The 24,407-nt window shown below is 57.9% G+C and overlaps 1 protein-coding gene across 2 annotated transcripts in view; it reads left to right on the top strand.

The window, feature by feature from the left end:
• Positions 1–307: 307 nt before the first annotated feature.
• The window catches only part of LOC140399932 (ependymin-1-like), a 40,923-nt gene continuing 16,823 nt past the window's right edge, over positions 308–24,407 (top strand). Inside the window, exons 1-4 of one of the 2 annotated variants that reach the window (XM_072489417.1) lie at positions 308–468; positions 3,007–3,120; positions 5,505–5,539; positions 16,643–16,780. In XM_072489417.1, coding sequence (XP_072345518.1) covers positions 3,039–3,120; positions 5,505–5,539; positions 16,643–16,780 — 255 coding nt within the window. In that variant the 5' untranslated portion in view covers positions 308–468; positions 3,007–3,038. Of the gene's footprint in view, positions 469–599; positions 631–3,006; positions 3,121–5,504; positions 5,540–16,642; positions 16,781–24,407 lie in introns of those variants that run through there. The other variant, XM_072489416.1, reaches the window with a different exon arrangement.

Raw genomic sequence — 24,407 nt, 5'->3', positions numbered from 1 at the left:
AGGCAGGCCAGCAGCACGGTTCGATTCCCGTACCAGCCTCCCCGAACAGGCGCCGGAATGTGGCCACTAGGGGGCTTTTCACAGTAACTTCATTTGAAGCCTACTTGTGACAATAAGCGATTTTCATTTTTTTAATTTCAGTGGCTCAAAGCGAATGATGTCAACTTTCTCACCGGTCCAAGAATCCGGCCCCCCCCCGCCTTCACAGCCCGCCCCCCCCCCCCCCCCCCTCACAACCCGTCCCCCCCCAAACCCCGCCCTCCCACCAGAAATCTTGGTGGTGGAGACTTTTTCAGCAGCCAATCAGCGTCGAGATTGCATCAGGAAGTCAGATTGTAAGCAACCACTTCAATGAATAGGCGTTTTTGTCTCCAGTTACACAATCGCCGTGTCAGCTCGCGAGGAAGTACAAATACTCCCAGCCTGACCTTCAGAAGTACGGGAGTGCCGGAGTTGTCCGAATCACAGGTTAGTGCAGAGGTGGCCCCTTTCTGAATCTCGCTCAGCAGGCTGCGTTTGGCTGGGGCCCTCCCGTTTACACAATTGCTGTCGGCATTATTTAAAAGGAGGGTTCGCGTGTGCAGCTCTTTCTCCTGTGGCGTACGTCCGCAATCATGGCCCTCGACAATGGTAAACGGGCCAGCGGGAAATGTCGGCTGTGTTGCCTGTGCTGTATCGTTTCGACTCGGAGTGTGACTCGAGCTGCCCGCAAGACTTAAACACTACCGCGCACCCGAGGAGGATTTCCAGCTCATGGGGGCGGGGGGGGGGCTGCGCTCACCCACATTTCTGCCCCCACCCCCAGAGTGCGAGGGCGGGAAGCCACGCTGATACACCGATCGATCGGGGCCTGCGCAGCCATTGCCCCTCTGAACAATTGCTTGGATGAAATCCGAGCTTACCTGTTGTCCAAAGCTGCGGTTCCGATCACGGATTCCCGGCAACCCTCGCCCCCCCCCCCCCCCCCCCAACGTGTCCCCCCCCCCCAACGTGTCCCCCCCCACCCACCCCCACCCCCCTCACACTCTCCCAATGCCTGTGAACTTCTCAGGTGCCAAAAGGAATTCTTTTATTTTTCTTCTATTGATTACAATTTGAAAGTCATTTAAAAGGCAGACATTATCTTTCTTTGCTTAGGCAGCCAGCTCGAAAGTAACTTTTAAAAGGTCAAAGTCTGGCAATGAAACATGAAGAGAGAGAGAGAGAGAGCTAATCTTCAGCTAAACTCAAACTCAAAGTCAAAAACACTACCCCAAAAACACTCCTACAAAATACTTCTTAAATCATCTAATCACACCCCAATATAATCCTAATTGGTTTGCGTTAGACTCAAACACATTTGATTTGATAGCAAGCCGTCCATCTTCAATGTGCAACATGATTTTTTAATTGTTTCATGTCTGACAATTTGTGCATGTTATGGAATGCGATATTCTGCTTAATCTTTACCAACAAAAACTGGTCTTCTGCTGACTTAGCTGTTATCTGCATTGTGAACAATGGTGCCTTCATGTTGCTATGGTGCCTGCTTCGTCCTTGATCTGATATCTGGTACAGCTAGTCTCTTACGTGGGACCTTGTCAAAAAACTTCTGAAAGTCCCAATATACCACATCCACTGGCTCCCCCTCATCAACCCTCCTAGTTACATCCTCGAAGAATTCCAGTAGCTTTGTCAAGCACGGTTTTCTTTTTGTAAATCCATGCTGACTCTGTGAAAGGGAACGGGGAGAGAGGGGGAGAGTGGCTTTTAAGATTTTAAGGATCAGCCACGATCAAACAAAAGAAAGAAATCATTGACAAGGTCCCTCATGGTAGACTAGTACAAAAGGTGAAGTCACACGGGATCAGGGGTGAACTGGCAAGGTGGATACAGAACTGGCTAGGCCATAGAAGGCAGAGGGTAGCAATGGAGGGATGCTTTTCTAATTGGAGGGCTGTGACCAGTGGTGTTCCACAGGGATCAGTGCTGGGACCTTTGCTCTTTGTAGTATATATAAATGATTTGGAGGAAAATGTAACTGGTCTGATTAGTAAGTTTGCAGACGACACAAAGGTTGGTGGAATTGCGGATAGCGATGAGGACTGTCTGAGGATACAGCAGGATTTAGATTGTCTGGAGACTTGGGCGGAGAGATGGCAGATGGAGTTTAACCTGGACAAATGTGAGGTAATGCATTTTGGAAGGGCTAATGCAGGTAGGGAATATACAGTGAATGGTAGAACCCTCAGGAGTATTGAAAGTCAAAGAGATCTAGGAGTACAGGTCCACAGATCACTGAAAGGGGCTACACAGGTGGAGAAGGTAGTCAAGAAGGCATATGGCATGCTTGCCTTCATTGGCCGGGGCATTGAGTATAAGAATTGGCAAGTCATGTTGCAGCTGTATAGAACCTTAGTTAGGCCACACTTGGAGTATAGTGTTCAATTCTGGTCGCCACACTACCAGAAGGATGTGGAGGCTTTAGAGAGGGTGCAGAAGAGATTTACCAGAATGTTGCCTGGTATGGAGGGCATAAGCTATGAGGAGCGATTGAATAAACTCGGTTTGTTCTCACTGGAACGAAGGAGGTTGAGGGGCGACCTGATAGAGGTATACAAAATTATGAGGGGCATAGACAGAGTGGATAGTCAGAGGCTTTTCCCCAGGGTAGAGGGGTCAATTACTAGGGGGCATAGGTTTAAGGTGAGAGGGGCAAGGTTTAGAGTAGATGTACGAGGCAAGTTTTTTACGCAGAGGGTAGTGGGTGCCTGGAACTCACTACCGGAGGAGGTAGTGGAGGCAGGGACGATAGGGACATTTAAGGGGCATCTTGACAAATATATGAATAGGATGGGAATAGAAGGATACGGACCCAGGAAGTGTAGAAGATTGTAGTTTAGTCGGGCAGTATGGTCGGCACGGGCTTGGAGGGCCGAAGGGCCTGTTCCTGTGCTGTACATTTCTTTGTTCTTTGTTTTGTATCCCCTTGTGTTTATTTGTTTGTCTTATTTGTTTGCCCACCAGGATTTGAAAGTCAGACGCTGAGACCTGACACCATGAAGCTATTGGCAGCTGTGTTGTCCTGCTGTTCCTTGTCCGTCCTGGTGGTGGCGACGGAGGACACACATCGCCCTTGTGGTAAGTCGCCTTGAGACCGCACTCCAGCAGACACCAAGGAACGGGAGCGGAGGTAGAGGTCGGGGTGTGGTGATGTGCATCGCTGTAGATGCACAAGGGGTTAATGTAGATACAGGCGGACTAAATAAACACTAGAGGGAGCACCAGAGACATCCAGCCATTCAACCAATAGGTCAGTAAGATAGGACACGACCAATGGGCAGTCAAGACACACCCAGAGGTGACACTACCACAAGGGGGCGACCCATATAAAAGGACAGGGCACACGTGCTCTTTCTCTTTTCCACAGGCGACACTCAGAGAGACAGGGGCAGATCAGGAAGCATCACACCCACCACGTGGCTTAGAGCAGACTGGTTAGTTCGACTGAGTTACTATCGCAAGATCAGCAGGAGAGTCGAACTGACGTAGGAGAATTGTTGGCTGTTCAATAAATGTGTTAAACCTATCTCCAAGTCTGAACCTTCCTTTGTCAGAGCAGACATCAAGGAAGCAACTTATGGTACACGAAGAAGCAGAACACAACAGGGGCGGGGGGTGACCTCGGAGTGGACCACTCTTGGGAGGACCACCCCTGTCCCCGATTCCCCCACCAGCGGAGAGAGTGGGGAGGCGTTGGCGCAATGGCAGTGTCACTGACTCATAATCCGGAGCAACAGGCCAATGCTCGGGGAACACGGGTTCGAATCCCACCTTGGCCAATGCTGAAATTAATAATAATAATACAGATTTTTAAAATTTCGAGCACCCAATTCTTTTTTGTTTTCCGTTCGTCTGGGTCACTGTCCGTCTGTGTGGAGTTTGCACATTCTCCCCGTGTCTGCGTGGGTCTCGCCCCCACAACCCAAAGATGTGCAGGGTAGGTGGATTGGCCGCGCTAAATTGCTCCCTTAATTGGGGAAAAACAAAAAAGAATTGGGTACTCTAAATTTATTTTTTAAAGTTAGGATTCTATTCATTGGAGTTTAGACGAGCGGGAGGGGATCACATAGAAACTTACAAAATTCTAACAGGATTAGACGGGGAGATTCAGAAAGAATGTCCCCGATGGTGGGGGGAGTCCAGAACTAGGGGGTCATAGTTTGAGGGTCAGGGGTAAACCTTTTAGGACTGAGGTGAGGAGAAATTTCTTCACCCAGAGAGAGAGCGGGTGAATCTGTGGAATTCGCTCCCACAGAAAGTAGTGGAGGCCAAAATGTTGTCATTTCAAAAAAGAATTAGATATAGTTATTGGGGGCTAAAGGGATCGAGGGATATGGGGGGAGGCGGGATCAGGGCATAGAACTATTTTATAAAAATAAATTCAGAGTACCCAATTAATTTTTTTCCAATTAAGGGGGCAATTTAGCGCGGCCAATCCACCTGACCCTGCACATCTTTGGGTTGTGGGGGCGAAACCCACGCAGACACGGGGAGAATGTGCAAACTCCACACGGACAGTGACCCAGAGCTGGGATCGAACCTGGGACCTCGGCGCCGTGAGGCAGCAGTGCTAACCCACTGCGCCACCCGTGCCGCCCCTCAGGGTGTCGAACTTGATGCTCGGCCATGATCAGAATGAACGGGGGGGGAGCAGGCTCGAAGGGCCGAATGGTCTCCTCCTGCTCCTATTTGCGATGTATGTTTCCATGTGTACACACCACGCCCAACCCAAGGTATGTTTTCCCCTGTGCAAAGCTAGGGGGTCACGAGTTCAAGGTGAGAGGGGGAAAAGTTTCAGGAGATGTGCGTGGGGAAGTTCTTCACGCAGGGGGTGGTGGGTGCCTGGAACGCATTGCCGGCGGAGGTGGTAGAGGCGGGGAACGATAGCGTCATTCAAGATGTATCTAGACAGATACATGAATGGGCAGGGAGCAGAGGGATACAGATCCTTAGAAACTAGGTGACCGTTTTAGATAGAGGATCCGGATCGGCGCAGGCTTGAAGGGCCGAAGGGCCTGTTCCTGGGCTGTAATTTTTCTTTGTTCTTTGTTAACACCACGATTGGTGCGATGGGGTAAAGTTCCAGCGAGTTCCGTCGGCTCAGTTCGCTGGATTCGTGATGTGGAGCGGCAGCCAAAGGTTTACAAATAAACTAAAATATCGGGGGTTCGGTCCAGTATCCTCGTCGCTGTTGGGGCCTGATCTGTCTGGGATACTTGCTACAACATGGCAGAGGGAGAGGGGGTGTTGAGGAGCGGGGGGGTGGAGTGAGGAGGAGGCAGAGGCTGATGTGCTGTGTAGACTCCGGTATAGGCTAGTTGGGCTCAATGAATGGTCTGCATAGCTAGATATCCAGTAGCGCGTAACTCCACGCCGGAGAGTGTAAAATGTGTCCAACAATTCCTCTAATGCGGTCAGGCTGCCCGGTAACAGACCCGTTTTCTCTGCTTTGTATCTAACAGACCTACCAAAGCTCCTGGAAGGTCAAGAGTATCTTGTGAGTATCAACATCGCGCCTCAGGCCTCCCTGCGTTTGGGCGAGAGGCATCAAATCTTCAGCCGTGTGTCTATTCCGCTGGGGCATGGTGGGGGTCAAACCGCGGCCCACTGGCTGGTGGAGGCACCCGGGGCCCCCGCAGGAAACTGGCAGCCAATCGTGTAATCACAGAAAGGGGGATGGGTGGTCCCGCAGTCAGATTATCCCCCGAAGGCACAGGCGGGAAAGCACATTTGGGTGGTTCATCTTCCACACCACACCACGAATGCATCGATATTATTCACCTCGACCACGCCCCGTGGGAGCGAGTTCCACATTCTCCCAATTCCCCTGTGGGAGCGAGTCCCACATTCTCCCCCACTCCCCGTGAGAGCGAGTTCCACATTCTCCCCCACGCCCTGTGGGAGCGAGTCCCACATTCTCCCCACTCCCTGTGGGAGCGAGTCCCACATTCTCCCCACTCTCTTTGAGAGCGAGTTCCACATTCTCCCCCACTCCCCGTGGGAGCGAGTCCCACATTCTCCCCCACTCCCTGTGGGAGCGAGTTCCACATTCTCCCCCACTCCCCGTGGGAGCGAGTCCCACATTCTCCCCCACTCCCTGTGGAGCGAGTCCCACATTGTCCCCACTCCCTGTGGGAGCGAGTCCCACACTCTCCCCACTCTCTTTGAGAGCGAGTTCCACATTCTCCCCCACTCCCCCGTGGGAGTGAGTCCCACATTCTCCCCACTCTCTTTGAGAGCGAATTCCACATTCTCCCCCACTCCCCTGTGGGAGCGAGTTTCACATTCTCCCCCCACTCCCTGTGGGAGCGAGTCCCACATTCTCCCCCACTCCCTGTGGGAGCGAGTCCCACATTCTCCCCACTCCCTGTGGGAGCGAGTTCCACATTCTCCCCACGCCCTGTGGGAGCGACTCCCCACATTCTCCCACACTCCCTGTGGGAGCGAGTTCCACATTCTCCCACCACTCCCCGTGGGAGCGAGTTCCACATTCTCCCCCCATTCCCCGTGGGAGCGAGTCCCACATTCTCCCCCACTCCCTGTGAGAGCGAGTTCCACATTCTCCCCCACTCCCCGTGGGAGCGAGTCCCACATTCTCCCCCACTCCCTGTGGGAGTGAGTCCCACCTTCTCCCCCCACTCCCCGTGGGAGCGAGTCCCACATTCTCCCCCACTCCCCGTGGGAGCGAGTCCCACATTCTCCCCCACTCCCTGTGGGAGTGAGTCCCACCTTCTCCCCCACTCCCCGTGGGAGCGAGTCCCACATTCTCCCCACTCCCCGTGGGAGCGAGTCCCACATTCTCCCCCACTCCCCGTGGGAGTGAGTTCCACATTCTCCCCCACTCCCTGTGGGAGCGAGTCCCACATTCTCCCCACTCCCCGTGGGAGCGAGTTCCACATTCTCCCCCACTCCCTGTGGGAGCGAGTTCCACATTCTCCCCCACTCCCTGTGGGAGTGAGTTCCACATTCTCCCCCACTCCCTGTGGGAGCGAGTTCCACATTCTCCCCCACTCCCTGTGGGAGCGAGTCCCACATTCTCCCCCACTCCCCGTGGGAGCGAGTCCCACATTCTCCCACTCCCCGTGGGAGTGAGTTCCACATTCTCCCCACTCCCTGTGGAGCGAGTCCCACATTCTCCCCCACTCCACTGTGGGAGCGAGTCCCACATTCTCCCCCACTCCCTGTGTGAGCGAGTCCCACATTCTCCCCACTCCTTGTGGGAGCGAGTTCCACATTCTCCCCACTCCCCGTGGGAGCGAGTCCCACATTCTCCCCCACTCCCTGTGGGAGCGAGTCCCACATTCTCCCCCACTCCCTGTGGGAGCGAGTCCCACATTCTCCCCCGCTCCCTGTGGGAGCGAGTCCCACATTCTCCCCCACTCCCTGTGGAGCGAATCTCACATACTCCCCCACTCCCTGTGGAGCGAGTCCCACATTCCCCCCCACTCCCCGTGGGAGCGAGTCCCACATTCTCCCCCACTCCCTGTGGGAGTGAGTTCCACATTCTCCCCACTCCCTGTGGGAGCGAAGTCCCACATTCTCCCCACTCCCTGTGGGAGCGAGTTCCACATTCTCCCCCCACTCCCTGTGGGAGCGAGTTCCACATTCTCCCCACTCCCTGTGGGAGCGAGTCCCACATTCTCCCCCACTCCCTGTGAGAGCGAGTTCCACATTCTCCCCCACTCCCTGTGGGAGCGAGTTCCAAATTCTCTCCCACTCTCCCCGTGGTAGCGAGTCCCACATTCTCCCCACTCCCTGTGGGGAGCGAGTTCCACATTTTCCCCACTCCCTGTGGGAGCGAGTTCCACATTCTCCCCCACTCCCTGTGGGAGCGAGTCCCACATTCTCCCCACTCCCCCGTGAGAGCGAGTTCCACATTCTCCCCAACTCCCCGTGGGAGCGAGTTCCACATTCTCCCCACTCCCCGTGGGAGCGAGTCCCACATTCTCCCCACTCCCCGTGGGATGCGAGTCCCACATTCTCCCCACTCCCTGTGGGAGTGAGTCCCACATTCTCTCCCACTCCCCGTGGGAGCGAGTCCCACATTCTCCCCACTCCCCTGTGGGAGCGAGTCCCACATTCTCCCCCCACTCCCTGTGGGAGCGGGTCCCACATTCTCCCCCACTCCCTGTGGGAGCGGGTCCCACATTCTCCCCACTCCCTGTGGAGAGAGTCCCACATTCTCCCCCACTCGCTGTGGGAGCGAGTTCCACATTCTCCCCCACTCCCTGTGGGAGTGAGTCCCACATTCTCCCCACTCCCTGTGGGAGTGAGTTCCACATTCTCCCCACTCCCTGTGGAGCGAGTCCCACATTCTCCCCCACTCCCTGTGGGAGCGAGTTCCACATTCTCCCCATTCCCTGTGGGAGCAAGTCCCACATTCTCCCCACTCCCTGTGGGAGCGAGTCCCACATTCTCCCCACTCCCTGTGGGAGCGGGTCCCACATTCTCCCCACTCCCTGTGGGAGCGAGTCCCACATTCTACCCACTCCCCGTGGGAGCAAGTCCCACATTCTCCCCACTCCCTGTGGGAGCGAGTTCCACATTCTCCCCACTCCCTGTGGGAGCGAGTCCCACATTCTCCCCACACTCCGGGGGAGCGAGTTCCACATTCTCCCCACTCCCCGTGGGAGCGAGTCCCACATTCTCCCCCACTCCCTGTGGGAGCGAGTTCCACATTCCCCCCACTCCCTGTGGGAGTAAGTCCCACAGTCTCCCCCACTTCCCGTGGGAGCGAATCTCACATACTCCCCCACTCCCTGTGGAGCGAGTCCCACATTCTCCCCCCACTCCCCGTGGGAGCGAGTTCCACATTCTCCCCACTCCCTGTGGGAGCGAGTCCCACATTCTCCCCACTCCCTGTGGGAGCGAGTTCCACATTCTCCCCACTCCCTGTGAGAGCGAGTCCCACATTCTCCCCCACTCCCTGTGGGAGCGAGTCCCACATTCTCCCCCACTCCCTGTGGGAGCGAGTTCCACATTCTCCCACTCCCCGTGGGAGCGAGTCCCACATTCTCCCCACTCCCTGTGGGAGCGAGTTCCACATTCTCCCCCAATCCCTGTGGGAGTGAGTTTCACATTCTTCTCCCACTCCCCTGTGGGAGCGAGTCCCACATTCTCCCCACTTCCTGTGGGAGCGAGTCCCACATTCTCCCCCACTCCCTGTGGGAGCAAGTCCCACATTCTCCCCCCACTCCCCGTGAGAGCGAGTTCCACATTCTCCCCCACTCCCTGTGGGAGCGAGTTCCACATTCTCTCCCACTCCCCGTGGGAGCGAGTCGCACATTCTCCCCACTCCCTGTGGGAGCGAGTTCCACATTTTCCCCACTCCCTGTGGAGCGAGTTCCACATTCTCCCCCACTCCCCGTGGGAGCGAGTTCCACATTCTCCCCCACTCCCCGTGGGAGCGAGTCCCCACATTCTCCTCCACTCCCCGTGAGAGCGAGTTCCACATTCTCCCCCACTCCCTGTGGGAGCGAGTCCCACATTCTCCTCCACTCCCCGTGTGAGCGAGTCCCACATTCTCCCCCACTCCCTGTGGAGCGAGTTCCACATTCTCCCCCCACTCCCTGTGGGAGCGAGTTCCACATTCTCCCCACTCCCTGTGGGAGCAAGTCCCACATTCTCCCCACTCCCCATGGGAGCGAGTTCCACATTCTCCCCACTCCCTGTGGGAGCGAGTTCCACATTCTCCCCACTCCTGTGGGAGCGAGTTCCACATTCTCCCCACTCCCTGTGGGAGCGAGTCCCACATTCTCCCCCACTCCCTGTGGGAGCGAGTTCCACATTCTCCCCCACTCCCTGTGGGAGCAAGTCCCACATTCTCCCCACTCCCTGTGGGAGCGAGTCCCACATTCTCCCCACTCCCTGTGGGAGCGAGTCCCACATTCTCCCCCAGTCCCCTGTGGAGCGAGTTCCACATTCTCCCCACTCCCTGTGGGAGCGAGTCCCACATTCTCCCCCACTCCCTGTGGGAGCGAGTTCCACATTCTCCCCAGTCCCTGTGGGAGCGAGTCCCACATTCTCCCCCACTCCCCGTGGGAGCGAGTTCCACATTCTCCCCACTCCCTGTGGGAGCGAGTCCCACATTCTGCCCCCACTCCCTGTGGGAGCGAGTTCCACATTCTCTCCCAGTCCCTGTGGGAGCGAGTTCCACATTCTCCCCCACTCCCTGTGGGAGCGAGTTCCACATTCTCCCCCAGTCCCTGTGGGAGCGAGTTCCACATTCTCCCCACTCCCTGTGGGAGCGAGTCCCACATTCTCCCCCATCCCTGTGGCGAGCGAGTTCCACATTCTCTCCCACTCCCCATGGGAGCGAGTCCCACATTCTCCCCACTCCCTGTGGGAGCGAGTTCCACATTTTCCCCACTCCCTGTGGGAGCGAGTCCCACATTCTCCCCCACTCCCTGTGGGAGCGAGTTCCACATTCTCCCCATTCCCTGTGGGAGCAAGTCCCACATTCTCCCCACTCCCTGTGGGAGCGAGTCCCACATTCTCCCCACTCCCTGTGGGAGCGGGTCCCACATTCTCCCCACTCCCTGTGGGAGCGAGTCCCACATTCTACCCACTCCCCGTGGGAGCAAGTCCCACATTCTCCCCACTCCCTGTGGGAGCGAGTTCCACATTCTCCCCACTCCCTGTGGGAGCGAGTCCCACATTCTCCCCACACTCCGGGGGAGCGAGTTCCACATTCTCCCCACTCCCCGTGGGAGCGAGTCCCACATTCTCCCCCACTCCCTGTGGGAGCGAGTTCACATTCCCCCCACTCCCTGTGGGAGTAAGTCCCACAGTCTCCCCCACTTCCCGTGGGAGCGAATCTCACATACTCCCCCACTCCCTGTGGAGCGAGTCCCACATTCTCCCCCACTCCCCGTGGGAGCGAGTTCCACATTCTCCCCACTCCCTGTGGGAGCGAGTCCCACATTCTCCCCACTCCCTGTGGGAGCGAGTTCCACATTCTCCCCACTCCCTGTGAGAGCGAGTCCCACATTCTCCCCCACTCCCTGTGGGAGCGAGTCCCACATTCTCCCCCCACTCCCTGTGGGAGCGAGTTCCACATTCTCCCCCACTCCCGTGGGAGCGAGTCCCACATTCTCCCCACTCCTGTGGGAGCGAGTTCCACATTCTCCCCCAATCCCTGTGGGAGTGAGTTTCACATTCTTCTCCCACTCCCTGTGGGGAGCGAGTCCCACATTCTCCCCCACTTCCTGTGGGAGCGAGTCCCACATTCTCCCCCACTCCCTGTGGGAGCAAGTCCCACATTCTCCCCCCACTCCCCGTGAGAGCGAGTTCCACATTCTCCCCCACTCCCTGTGGGAGCGAGTTCCACATTCTCTCCCACTCCCCGTGGGAGCGAGTCGCACATTCTCCCCACTCCCTGTGGGAGCGAGTTCCACATTTTCCCCACTCCCTGTGGGAGCGAGTTCCACATTCTCCCCCACTCCCCGTGGGAGCGAGTTCCACATTCTCCCCCACTCCCCGTGGGAGCGAGTCCCACATTCTCCTCCACTCCCCGTGAGAGCGAGTTCCACATTCTCCCCACTCCCTGTGGGAGCGAGTCCCCACATTCTCCTCCACTCCCCGTGTGAGCGAGTCCCACATTCTCCCCCACTCCCTGTGGGAGCGAGTTCCACATTCTCCCCCCACTCCCTGTGGGAGCGAGTTCCACATTCTCCCCACTCCCTGTGGGAGCAAGTCCCACATTCTCCCCACTCCCCATGGGAGCGAGTTCCCACATTCTCCCCACTCCCTGTGGGAGCGAGTTCCACATTCTCCCCACTCCCCGTGGGAGCGAGTTCCACATTCTCCCCACTCCCTGTGGGAGCGAGTCCCACATTCTCCCCCCACTCCCTGTGGGAGCGAGTTCCACATTCTCTCCCAGTCCCTGTGGGAGCGAGTTCCACATTCTCCCCACCTCCCTGTGGGAGCGAGTTCCACATTCTCCCCCAGTCCCTGTGGGAGCGAGTTCCACATTCTCCCCACTCCCTGTGGGAGCGAGTCCCACATTCTCCCCCACTCCCTGTGGGAGCGAGTTCCACATTCTCTCCCACTCCCCATGGGAGCGAGTCCCCACATTCTCCCCACTCCCTGTGGAGCGAGTTCCACATTTTCCCCACTCCCTGTGGGAGCGAGTCCCACATTCTCCCCCACTCCCCGTGGGAGCGAGTTCCACATTCTCCCCCACTCCCTGTGAGAGCGAGTTCCACATTCTCCCCACTCCCTGTGGGAGCGAGTTCCACATTCTCCCCCACTCCCTGTGGGAGCGAGTTCCACATTCTCCCCACTCCCTGTGGGAGCGAGTTCCACATTCTCCCCACTCCCTGTGGGAGCGAGTCCCAACATTCTCCCCCCACTCCCCGTGGGAGCGAGTTCCACATTCTCCCCCACACCCTGTGGGAGCGAGTCCCACATTCTCCCCCACTCCCTGTGGGAGCGAGTTCCACATTCTCCCCACTCCCTGTGGGAGCGAGTTCCACATTCTCCCCACTCCCCCGTGGGAGCGAGTTCCACATTCTCCCCCACACCCTGTGGGAGCGAGTCCCACATTCTCCCCCACTCCCCGTGGGAGCGAGTTCCACATTCTCCCCCACACCCTGTGGGAGCGAGTCCCACATTCTCCCCCACTCCCTGTGGGAGCGAGTTCCACATTCTCCCCACACCCTGTGGGAGCGAGTCCCACATTCTCCCCCACTCCCCGTGGGAGCGAGTTCCACATTCTCCCCCACACCCTGTGGGAGCGAGTCCCACATTCTCCCCCACTCCCTGTGGGAGCGAGTCCCACATTCTCCCCCACTCCCTGTGGGAGCGTGTTCCACATTCTCCCCACTCCCTGTGGGAGCGAGTCCCACATTCTCCCCACTCCCTGTGTGAGCGAGTCCCACATTCTCCCCACTCCCTGTGGGAGCGAGTCCCACATTCTCCCCACTCCCTGGGGAGCGAGTTCCACATTCTCCCCCCACTTCCTGTGGGAGCGAGTCCCACATTCTCCCCCACTCCCTGTGGGAGCGAGTCCCACATTCTCCCCCACTCCCTGTGGGAGCGAGTTCCACATTCTACCCACTTCCTGTGGGAGCGAGTCCCACATTCTCCCCACTCTCCGTGGGAGCGAGTTCCACATTCTCCCCACTCCCTGTTGGAGCGAGTCCCACATTCTCCCCCCACTCCCTGTGGGAGCGAGTTCCACATTCTCCCCCACTCCCTGTGGGAGCGAGTTCCACATTCTCCCCACTCCCTGTGGGAGCGAGTTTCACATTCTCCCCCACTCCCCGTGGGAGCGAGTCCCACATTCTCCCCCACTCCCTGTGGGAGCGAGTCCCACATTTTCCCCACTCCCTGTGGAAGCGAGTTCCACATTCTCCCCCACTCCCCGTGAGAGCGAGTTCCACATTCTCCCCCACTCCCTGTGGGAGCGAGTCCCACATTCTCCCCACTCCCTGTGGGAGCGAGTCCCACATTCTCCCCACTCCCTGTGGAAGCGAGTTCCACATTCTCTCCCACTCCCCGTGGGAGCGAGTCCCACATTCTCCCCCACTCCCTGTGGGAGCGAGTCCCACATTCTCCCCCACTCCCTGTGGGAGCGAGTCCCACATTCTCCCCCACTCCCCGTGAGAGCGAGATCCACATTCTCCCCACTCCCTGTGGGAGCGAGTCCCACATTCTCCCCCACTCCCTGTGGGAGCGAGTCCCACATTCTCCCCCACTCCCTGTGGGAGCGAGTCCCACATTCTCCCCACTCTCCGTGGAGCGAGTTCCACATTCTCCCCACTCCCTGTTGGAGCGAGTCCCACATTCCTCCCCACTCCCTGTGGGAGCGAGTCCCACATTCTCCCCACTCCCCGTGGGAGCGAGTTCCACATTCTCCCCCACTCCCTGTGGGAGCGAGTTCCACATTCTCCCCACTCCCTGTGGGAGCGAGTTCCACATTCTCCCCCACTCCCTGTGGGAGCGAGTTTCACATTCTCCCCCACTCCCCGTGGGAGCGAGTCCCACATTCTCCCCCACTCCCTGTGGGAGCGAGTCCCACATTTTCCCCACTCCCTGTGAAGCGAGTTCCACATTCTCCCCCCACTCCCCGTGAGAGCGAGTTCCACATTCTCCCCACTCCCCGTGGGAGCGAGTCCCACATTCTCCCCCACTCCCTGTGGGAGCGAGTCCCACATTCTCCCCACTCCCTGTGGGAGCGAGTTCCACATTCTCCCCACTCCCTGTGGGAGCGAGTTCCACATTCTCCCCACTCCCTGTGGGAGCGAGTTCCACATTCTCCCCACTCCCTGTGGGAGCGAGTCCCACATTCTCCCCACTCCCTGTGGGAGCGGAGTTCCACATTCTCCCCACTCCCTGTGGGAGCGAGTTCCACATTCTCCCCACTCCCTGTGGGAGCGAGTCCCACATTCTCCCCACTCCCTGTGGGAGCGAGTTCCACATTCTCCCCGCTCCCTGTGGGAGCGAGTTCCACATTCTCCCCACTCCCTGTGGGAGCGAGTCCCACATTCTCCCCACTCCCTGTGGGAGCGAGTCCCGCATTCTCCCCACTCCCTGTGGGAGTGAGTCCCACATTCTCCCCCCACTCCCTGTGGGAGCAAGTCCCACATTCCCCCCACTCCCCGTGAGAGCGAGTTCCACATTTCCCCCACTTCCTGTGGGAGTGAGTCCCACATTCTCCCGCACTCCCTGTGGAAGCGAGTCCCACATTCCCCCCCACTCCCCGTGAGAGCGAGTTCCACATTCTCCCCCGCTCCCTGTGGGAGCGAGTCCCCACATTCTCCCCACTCCCTGTGGGAGCGAGTCCCACATTCTCCCCACTCCCCGAGGGAGCGAGTCCCACATTCTCCCCCACTCCCTGTGGGAGCGAGTCCCACATTCTCCTCCACTCCCCGTGTGAGCGAGTCCCACATTCTCCTCCACTCCCCGTGGGAGCGAGTTCCACATTCTCCCCACTCCCTGTGGGAGCGAGTCCCACATTCTCCCCCCACTCCCTGTGGGAGCGAGTTCCACATTCTCCCCACTCCCTGTGGAGCGAGTCCACATTCTCCCCCACTCCCTGTGGGAGCGAGTCCCACATTCTCCCCCACTCCCTGTGGGAACGAGTTCCACATTCTCCCCACTCCCTGTGGGAGCGAGTCCCACATTCTCCCCCACTCCCTGTGGGAGCGAGTTCCACATTCTCCCCACTCCCTGTGGGAGCGAGTTCCACATTCTCCCCACTCCCCGTGAGAGCTAGTTCCACGTTCTCCCCCACTCCCTGTGGGAGCAAGTCCCATCTTCTCCCCAGTCCCTGTGGGAGCGAGTCCCACATTATCCCCCACTCCCTGTGGGAGCGAGTCCCACATTCTCCCCCACTCCCCGTGAGAGCAAGTTCCACATTCTCCCCCACTCCCTGTGGGAGCAAGTCCCACATTCTCCCCAGTCCCTGTGGGAGCGAGTCCCACATTCTCCCCCACTCCCCGTGGGAGCGAGTCCCACATTCTCCCCACTCCCTGTGGGAGCAAGTCCCACATTCTCCCCCCAGTCCCCGTGAGAGCGAGTTCCACATTCTCCCCCCACTCCCTGTGGGAGCGAGTTCCACATTCTCTCCCACTCCCCGTGGGAGCGAGTCCCACATTCCCCCCACTCCCTGTGGGAGCAAGTCCCACATTCTCCCCCCAGTCCCCGTGAGAGCGAGTTCCACATTCTCCCCCACTCCCTGTGGGAGCGAGTTCCACATTCTCTCCCACTCCCCGTGGGAGCGAGTCCCACATTCTCCCCCACTCCCTGTGGAAGCGAGTCCCACATTCTCCCCCACTCCCTGTGGAAGCGAGTCCCACATTCTCCCCCACTCCCTGTGGGAGCGAGTTCCACATTCTCCCCCACTTGCTGTGGGAGCGAGTCCCGCATTCTCCCCACTCCCTGTGGGAGCGAGTCCCACACTTTCCCCACTCCCTGTGGGAGCGAGTCCCACATTCTCCCCCACTCCCTGTGGGAGCGAGTCCCACAGTCTCCCCCACTCCCTGTGGGAGCGAGTTCCACATTCTCCCCACTCCTGTGGGAGCGAGTCCCACATTCTCCCCACTCCCTGTGGGAGCGAGTCCCACATTCTCCCCACTCCCTGTGGGAGCGAGTCCCCACATTCTCCCCCACTCCCCGTGGGAGCGAGTCCCACATTCTCCCCACTCCCTGTGGGAGCGAGTCCCACATTCTACCCCACTCCCTGTGGGAGCGAGTTCCACATTCTCCCCCACTCCCGTGAGAGCTAGTTCCACATTCTCCCCACTCCCCGTGGGAGCGAGTCCCACATTCTCCCACACTCCCAGTGGGAGCGAGTCCCACATTCTCCCCACTCCCCGTGGGAGCGAGTTCCACATTCTCCCCCACTCCCCGTGGGAGCGAGTCCCACATTCTCCCCCCCCTCCCCGTGGGAACGAGTTCCACATTCTCCCCCCCCTCGCCGTGGGAGCGAGTCCCACAGTCTGGGGGGTGGGGGGGGGGGGGGGGGGGGCGGTCATGGGTTCGAATCCCCCCCCCCGCAGCTGGAGGAATGTAACTCCAATGAATAAAATCCGGAATTATATAAAAGTACCAACCTCTCCGGCCTTGAACGACTCCTCTCGATATTGTTTTAAAGGTTAATCCAATGAAAGGCCAGACGGAAAGCATGAGCTTCTCCTACGACGCTATTCAGAAGAGAGTTTATGTTGCGAGGGTGGCCTTCACGGGCAGTGCCATGGCGGACCCAGTGCTGGACTATTTGCTATACAATGAGGTGGGTACACAGGGCCCTCCCAGGGCCCGATTTTTAACTTTAAATTCTGATTGGTCTGACTCCGCTCCCCCACATCCTGGCCCGGGACCCACAAAGAGATATTGGGCGGAATTCTCCGCAATCGGCGCGATGTCCGCCGACCGGCGCCAAAAACGGCGCGAATCAGTCCGGCATCGCGCCGCCCCAAAGGTGCGGAATCCTCCCCATCTTGAGCGGCCGAGCCCTCACCTTGAGGGGCTAGGCCCGCGCCGGACTGATTTCCGCCCCGCCAGCTGGTGGGAAACTGACATTGCCGGGCGGCGCATGCGTGGGAGCGTCAGCGGCGGCTCACGGTATCCCCGCGCATGCACAGTGGAGGGGGTCTCTTCCGCCTCCGCCATGGTGGAGACCGTGGCGAAGGCGGAAGGAAAAGAGTGCCCCCCACGGCACAGGCCCGCCCGCGGATCGGTGGGCCCGATCGCGGGCCAGGCCACCGTGGGGGCACCCCCCCCGGGGCCAGATCGCCCCCCCCCCCCCCCAGGACCCCGGAGCCCGCCCGCGCCGCCTTGTCCCGCCGGGAAGAGAGGTGGTTTAATCCACGCCGGCGGGACAGGCATTCCGGCAGCGGGACTTCGGCCCATCGCGGGCCGGAGAATCGCCCGGGGGGGGGGGGGGGGGGGGGGCCGCCAACCGGCGCGGCGCGATTCCCGCCCCCGCCGAATATCCGGTTGCCGGAGAATTCGGCAACCGGCGGGGGCGGGATTCACGCCAGACCCCGGCGATTCCCCGACCCGGCCGGGGGGGTCGGAGAATCTCGCCCCTGTTTCTGGAACCCGCCCAATCACAGGACCAGGGATCACCTGATGGGAGCGATCTTAAGGACTGGGATATTTACCTTGAGGTGATCAAATGACAGCTACAGGCTGTGGTAGGCCACTGAACATACATTACATGCATTACGGTACACTGCCATTGTCCTCCAGTTATTACGGTAAATCCCGTTCTGCTGGCTCTGCCCAGCAGGCTCTGTATCTAGCACAATAAAGCCACAATACTTCACCATTCGCCGCGTGATCATTGAGGGTACATCACAGGCCCAACCTCCCTTTAAACTGCCCCCATTGTCATGATATCCACATCAGCTATCATGGTGCAATCACACACACACACTGATGGACAGGCAGTTGGACCAACCAGCACACAGATAACATCGCAGCCAATCACCAGTGAGAGCACACGCACTATAAAACAGGGAACACCACAGTTCCCGCTCATTCTACCAGGAGATAGCTCAGAGCACAGAGCTCACAGCGCGCCACTCAGACATACACCATGTGCTGAGTGCCTCTCTAAGATAGTGATAGGGCTGGGTCCACAGGTTAGCTGGTGAAGCACGTACCCAAGCCAGCAGTTAGTTGTTGCCGTTGTTTAGACAATAAAACAGAGTTGTACCATCTACAGCCGTGTTGGATCATTTGTGCATCGGAACACCCAACACGACATGATACCAGTAGTGGACGCAAACCAGCGACTGTGTGATCTACCTGCACCCTTTCAGAAATCCGCCATCCTGCGCCATGGACACCATCAGCCCGCTGCAGCCGCTCCGAATCGCTGGAAATCTTGGCGTAACCTGGAAGCTGTTTAAACAGCGCTTCCAGCTCCTCCTAGAAGCCACAGACAGGGAGAATGCATCGGACACCAGGAAGATCGCCCTTCTCCTCTCCACGGCAGGGCAACACGCCATCCACATCTACAACTCCCTGGCATTCGCGGAAGGCGAGGACAAAACAAAATATAAGACGGTGCTTCTGAAGTTCGAGGAACACTTCAGCGTGGAAGTTAATGAGAGCTTCGAGAGGTACCTCTTCCAGCAGCGCCTGCAGGGTAAGGATGAGCCTTTCCAATCTTACTTGACTCACCTCCGTATCCTCGCGCAGTCCTGCGGCTACGAGGCCACCTCCGACTCCATGATTCGGGATCAGATAGTTTTTGGGGTCACCTCGGGCACCCTACGCCAGCAGCTCCTCAAAATAAAGCGCCTCACTCTAGCCTCCGCCATCGAAGCCTGCGTCCTCCACGAAAACGCGACCAGCCGCTACTCCCAAATCCAGGCAGCCGAGTCGGCAAGGCACGGGGTCCTACGAGGCGGAGCGGGTCCAGTCGATCGAGTTCCTCCCGGCCCGCGGCCCGGACGAGGGCGGTCATTACGCGCGCTTTACGAGGCCTCCCGCGCTTGTACGCGCCAAAAGAGGGGACGTCGACGCAGAGGGACGGGATGCGCAGGCAGCGCTCTACGCAGGACCGCACCGCGCATGCGCGGTGGCGCAACGAACGCCATGACGTCACGACGTGCGGCAACTGTGGCTCCGCCCACTTAAAGCGGCAATGTCCGGCCAAAGCGCGACAATGCCTCCGCTGTGGCAGGATGGGCCACTATGCTGCCTGCTGTCGAGCAGCTCAACCTGCCAACTCCCAACAATTCCGCCAGCCTCGCAGGGACGTGAGGGCGATTCAGCCCCCCTACACTGAGTCATATCCAGATAGAATGCAGACCAGCGATACCGAAGACAGGGAGCCCTTCCGCGTTGCGGTAATCCACAAGAACCGGATGTCCCCAAGTCGGAACCACCAGCCGCTGCCAGTGCACAGCGTTAATCCGGGCGATGAATGGTGTGCCACCCTAACGGTCAACCGGTCACAGATCACATGTCGCCTGGACACTGGTGCCTCCGCCAATCTCCTCGCATGGTCAGCCTTCCAGACCTTGAAGGTTAAACCACCGATTCTGCCATCCCACTGCCAGCTGGTTGACTACAATGGAAACGTTATCCCGGCCATGGGATCCTGCCAGCTCGAGGTTGCACACAATTCATAGACAGCCACACTGTCCTTCGAGATCGTTGGATCCTCGAAGGACTCCCTGCTGGGCGCACAGGCGTGCAAGATTCTCCAGCTCGTTCAGCGGGTACACACTCTGTCTCCAGAAGGCACGTCCGATTTCCCGGATGCAGACTTTAGGGCACAGCTCCACTCGCTCCTCGCCCACAACCAGGAGGTTTTCGAGGGCACGGGCACACTGCCCTACACCTACAAAATACGGCTCAAACCGGACGCCACCCCCCGGTCATTCACGCACCTCGTAGAGTCCCAGCGCCACTCAAAGACCGCCTCAAGCAGCAGCTGCAGGACCTCCAGGACCAAGGGGTGCTATCCCGGGTCACGGAGCCCACGCCATGGGTCAGCTCCATGGTGTGCGTTAAAAAGCCCTCTGGCGAACTCCGGATCTGCATCGACCCGAAAGATCTGAACAACTACATCATGAGGGAACACTACCCCCATACCCAAACGGGAAGAGATCACGAGTGAAATGGCCCGGGCAAATATATTTACCAAGCTTGATGTCTCAAAGGGTTTTTGGCAGATTCAACTGGATCAGTCCAGCAGGAAGCTGTGCACCTTCAACACTCCCTTTGGCCGATACTGCTACAATAGGATGCCGTTTGGCATCATCTCGACATCCGAGGTGTTTCATCGCATCATGGAACAGATGATGGAGGGCATCGAAGGGGTGCGCGTCTATGTTGACGACGTCATCATCTGGTCCACCACACCACGGGAGCACATCAGTCGTCTCCAGCGTGTCTTCGCTCGGATACGAGAACACGGCCTGCGCCTCAACCGAGCCAAGTGTTCTTTTGGCCAAACTGAGCTGAAGTTTCTGGGGGACCACATATCCCGGCCAGGGGTGCGGCCGGATGCAGACAAAGTGGCAGCTATTGCAGCCATGCCGCAGCCGGCAGACAAGAAGGCAGTGCTGCGCTTTCTCGGGATGGTCAACTTCCTGGGGAAGTTCATTCCCAACCTTGCCTCCCACACAACGGCTCTTCGCCACCTGGTGAAGAAGACCACGGAGTTCCAGTGGCTGCCCGCACACCAGCAGGAATGGGAGGAGCTCAAGATTAAGCTCACCACAGCCCCGGTATTGGCGTTCTTCGACACTACTCGAGACACAAAGATCTCGACTGATGCCAGCCAGTCCGGCATTGGGGCGGTACTCCTGCAACGGGACGACACTGCATCATGGGCCCCGGTCGCCTACGGTCGCGGGCCATGACCCCCACAGAGCAGCGCTATGCGCAGATCGAGAAGGAGTGCCTAGGCCTGTTGACCGGCATCGACAAGTTTCACGATTATGTACATGGTCTTCCGCAGTTCACTGTGGAGACCGACCATCGCCCCCTGGTCGGCATCATTCAGAAGGACCTCAACGATATGACCCCTCGCCTCCAGTGCATTCTGCTCAAGCTCCGGAGGTACGACTTCCAACTGGTCTACACCCCGGGGAAGGATCTCATCATCGCAGACGCTCTGTCCAGGGCGGTCGACACACCGCCCGACTCGGAGGGGTTCGTTTGTCAGGTCGACGCACAAGTAGCCTTCACATCGGCCAATCTGCCGGCTACTGATGCACGTCTGGCCCACATTCGCCGTGAGACTGCGGCTGACCCCCTTCTACAGCGTGTAATGCGCCACATGACGGGAGGGTGGCTCAAAGGACAGTGCTCACAATTCTACAATGTCCGGGACGACTTGGCCGTCATTGACGGTGTCCTCCTAAAGTTGGACCGGATTGTGATCCCACACAACATGCACAGGCTGGTCCTCGAACAATTGCACGAAGGCCATCTCGGGGTTGAGAAGTGCAGGCGGAGGGCCCGAGAGGCGGTATACTAGCCGGGCATCAGCGACGACATCGCCAACATGATGCTCAACTGCCCCACCTGCCAGAGGTTTCAGCCGGCGCAACCTCCTGAGACGCTTCAGCCCCATGAGTTGGTCACGTCCCCCTGGGCGAAGATGGGTGTGGACCTTTTTCACGCGTTCGACAGGGACGTCCATATCGTCAAGCGGCTCCTCTGCAAGGCTGCTGATGCCGGATCGGATTTCTGCCTCGCCCTGCTGGCCTATCGCTCGGCCCCACTGTCCACGGGCCTCTCGCCAGCCCAGCTGTTGATGGGTCGCGCCCTCAGGACCACTGTGCCGTCCATTCTTGTCCCTACACCCGACCATGCTCCAGTACTGCAAAGGATGCGACAGCAGCGTGCTCAGCAGAAGGTGGCACATGACACTCGGGCAACTGATCTTCCTGCCCTGGCGCCTGGAGACAACGTCCGCATCCACCTACCGGAGGGTGGCTGGTCGGCAACCGCCGAGGTTCTCCGCCGCGTGGCTCCCCGCTCGTTCCTGGTTCGCCTGCCTGATGGCTCCATTCGCCGGCGTAATCGGCGGGCCCTTCGGCTGCTTCCGCCCTCGCTACGTGATCATGCACCGGTGCCACGCCCTCCTGTTGTTCCTGATGTCGACTTCGTGGAGCTTCCTGCCACTCTGCCTATTCCTCTCTCGCCCGTGGCCAGGCCCATTCCTCAGCCGGTGGATCCTGACCCACCCTTGAGGCGGTCAACCCGAATTCGTCGCCCACCTGAGAGACTTGACTTATGAGCCTGTTAGCACATTGGACTCACTGAATTGTTTGACAGTACTGTTAACGAGTTTCCTTTCTTGTCATTCATTGTTCCAGAAGTTTTCTCTTGTCGTTTGCGGATTGCATTTGTTCTGTTATTGGTACAACCTCGTTGTTCTGTTGCACCTGACACCTTCCTATGTATATAGTTTAGCTTCATGTACATGTTGTAAATATTGCACACACATACTCAGATGCACTCAGTACACATTTCTATTTATTATCATGTCGGCACATATCCTTTGTGAAAAGGGGGGGGATGTCATGATATCCACATCAGCATATCATGGTGCAATCACACACACACTGATGGACAGGCAGTTGGACCAACCAACACACACGCAACATCACAGCCAATCACCAGTGAGAGCATACGCACTATAAAACAGGGAACACCACAGATCCCGCTCATTCTACCAGAGATAGCTCAGAGCACAGAGCTCACAGCGTGCCACTCAGACATAGACCATGTGCTGAGTGCCTCACTAAGATACTGACAGGGCCGGGTCCACAGGTTAGCTGGTGAAGCACGTACCCAAGCCAGCAGTTAGTTGTTACCGTTGTTTAGACAATAAAACAGAGTTGTACCATCTACAGCCGTGTTGGATCATTTGTGCATCGGAACACCCAACACGACACCCATATGCTACTTCGGATAACACAGGCTGCTACTTGATGCAGTCTTAACTAAAGGATGCTCCAGACTCTGAATGAGTTCACCGTGTTTATTGAACGATTAGCACAGTTTTCATAGATTATCATAGAATTTACAGTGCAGAAGGAGGCCATTCGGCCCATCGGAGTCTGCACCGGCTCTTGGAAAGGGCCCCCCTACCCAAGGTCCACACCTCCACCCTATCCCCATAACCCAGTAACCCCAACCAACACTAAGGGCAATTTGGACACCAAGGGCAATTTATCACGGCCAATCCACCTAACTTGCCATCTTTGGACTGTGGGAGGAAACCGGAGTACCCGGAGGAAACCCACGCACACACGGGGGAGGATGTGCAGACTCCGCACAGACAGTGGCCCAAGGCCGGAATCGAACCTGGGACCCTGGAGCTGTGAAGCAATTGTGCTATCCACAATGCTACCGTGCAGCCCCAATTCTCAAATGAGTTCGACTCTCTGCTAATCTAACTGCAGGAACTCAGTCTAACTGTGCCAGCCTGCTCTAAGCCACGTGCTGGGGTGTGAGGCTGCTGATCAACCCTGTCTCACTCTCTAGATGTCGAAAGAGGCAGGACGTGAGTGCCTTATCCCTTTTATAGTGTTTATGGCATGCCCCCCTTGTGGTGATGCCACCTTTGAGTATCCTGACTGCCCATTGGTTGTGTCCTAATTCTGAGTGCTCATTGGTTGCATGTTTGCATATCATGACACCCATCAAACACTCCCAGGACAGGTACAGCACGGGGTTAGATACAGAGTAAAGCTCCCTCTACAACTGCCCCATCAAACACTCCCAGGACAGGTACAGCACGGGATTAGATACCGAGTAAAGCTCCCTCGACACTGTCCCCATCAAACACTCCCAGGACAGGTACAGCATGGGGTTAGATACAGAGTAAAGCTCCCTCGACACTGTCCCCATCAAACACTCCCTGGACAGGGACAGCACGGGGTTAGATACAGAGTAAAGCTCCCTCTACACTGTCCCCATCAAACACTCCCAGGACAGGTACAGCACGGGGTTAGATACAGAGTAAAGATCCCTCGACACTGTCCCCATCAAACACTCCCAGGACAAGTACAGCGCGGGGTTAGATACAGAGTAAAGCTCCCTCTACACTGTCCCCATCAAACACTCCCAGGACAGGTACAGCACGGGGTTAGATACAGAGTAAAGCTCCCTCTACACTGTCCTCATCAAACACTCCCAGGACAGGTACAGCATGGGGTTAGATACAGAGTAAAGCTCCCTCGACACTGTCCCCACCAAACACTCCCTGGACAGGGACAGCACGGGGTTAGATACAGAGTAAAGCTCTCTCTACACTGTCCCCATCAAACACTCCCAGGACAGGTACAGCACGGGGTTAGATACAGAGTAAAGCTCCCTCGACACTGTCCCCATCAAACACTCCCAGGACAAGTACAGCGCGGGGTTAGATACAGAGT

This window comes from Scyliorhinus torazame, chromosome 24, assembly GCF_047496885.1.
Source record: "Scyliorhinus torazame isolate Kashiwa2021f chromosome 24, sScyTor2.1, whole genome shotgun sequence".
Lineage (NCBI taxonomy): Eukaryota > Metazoa > Chordata > Chondrichthyes > Carcharhiniformes > Scyliorhinidae > Scyliorhinus > Scyliorhinus torazame.
The sequence above is the reverse complement of the archived record's forward strand: the minus strand, read 5'-3'. Positions and strand labels throughout refer to the sequence as shown.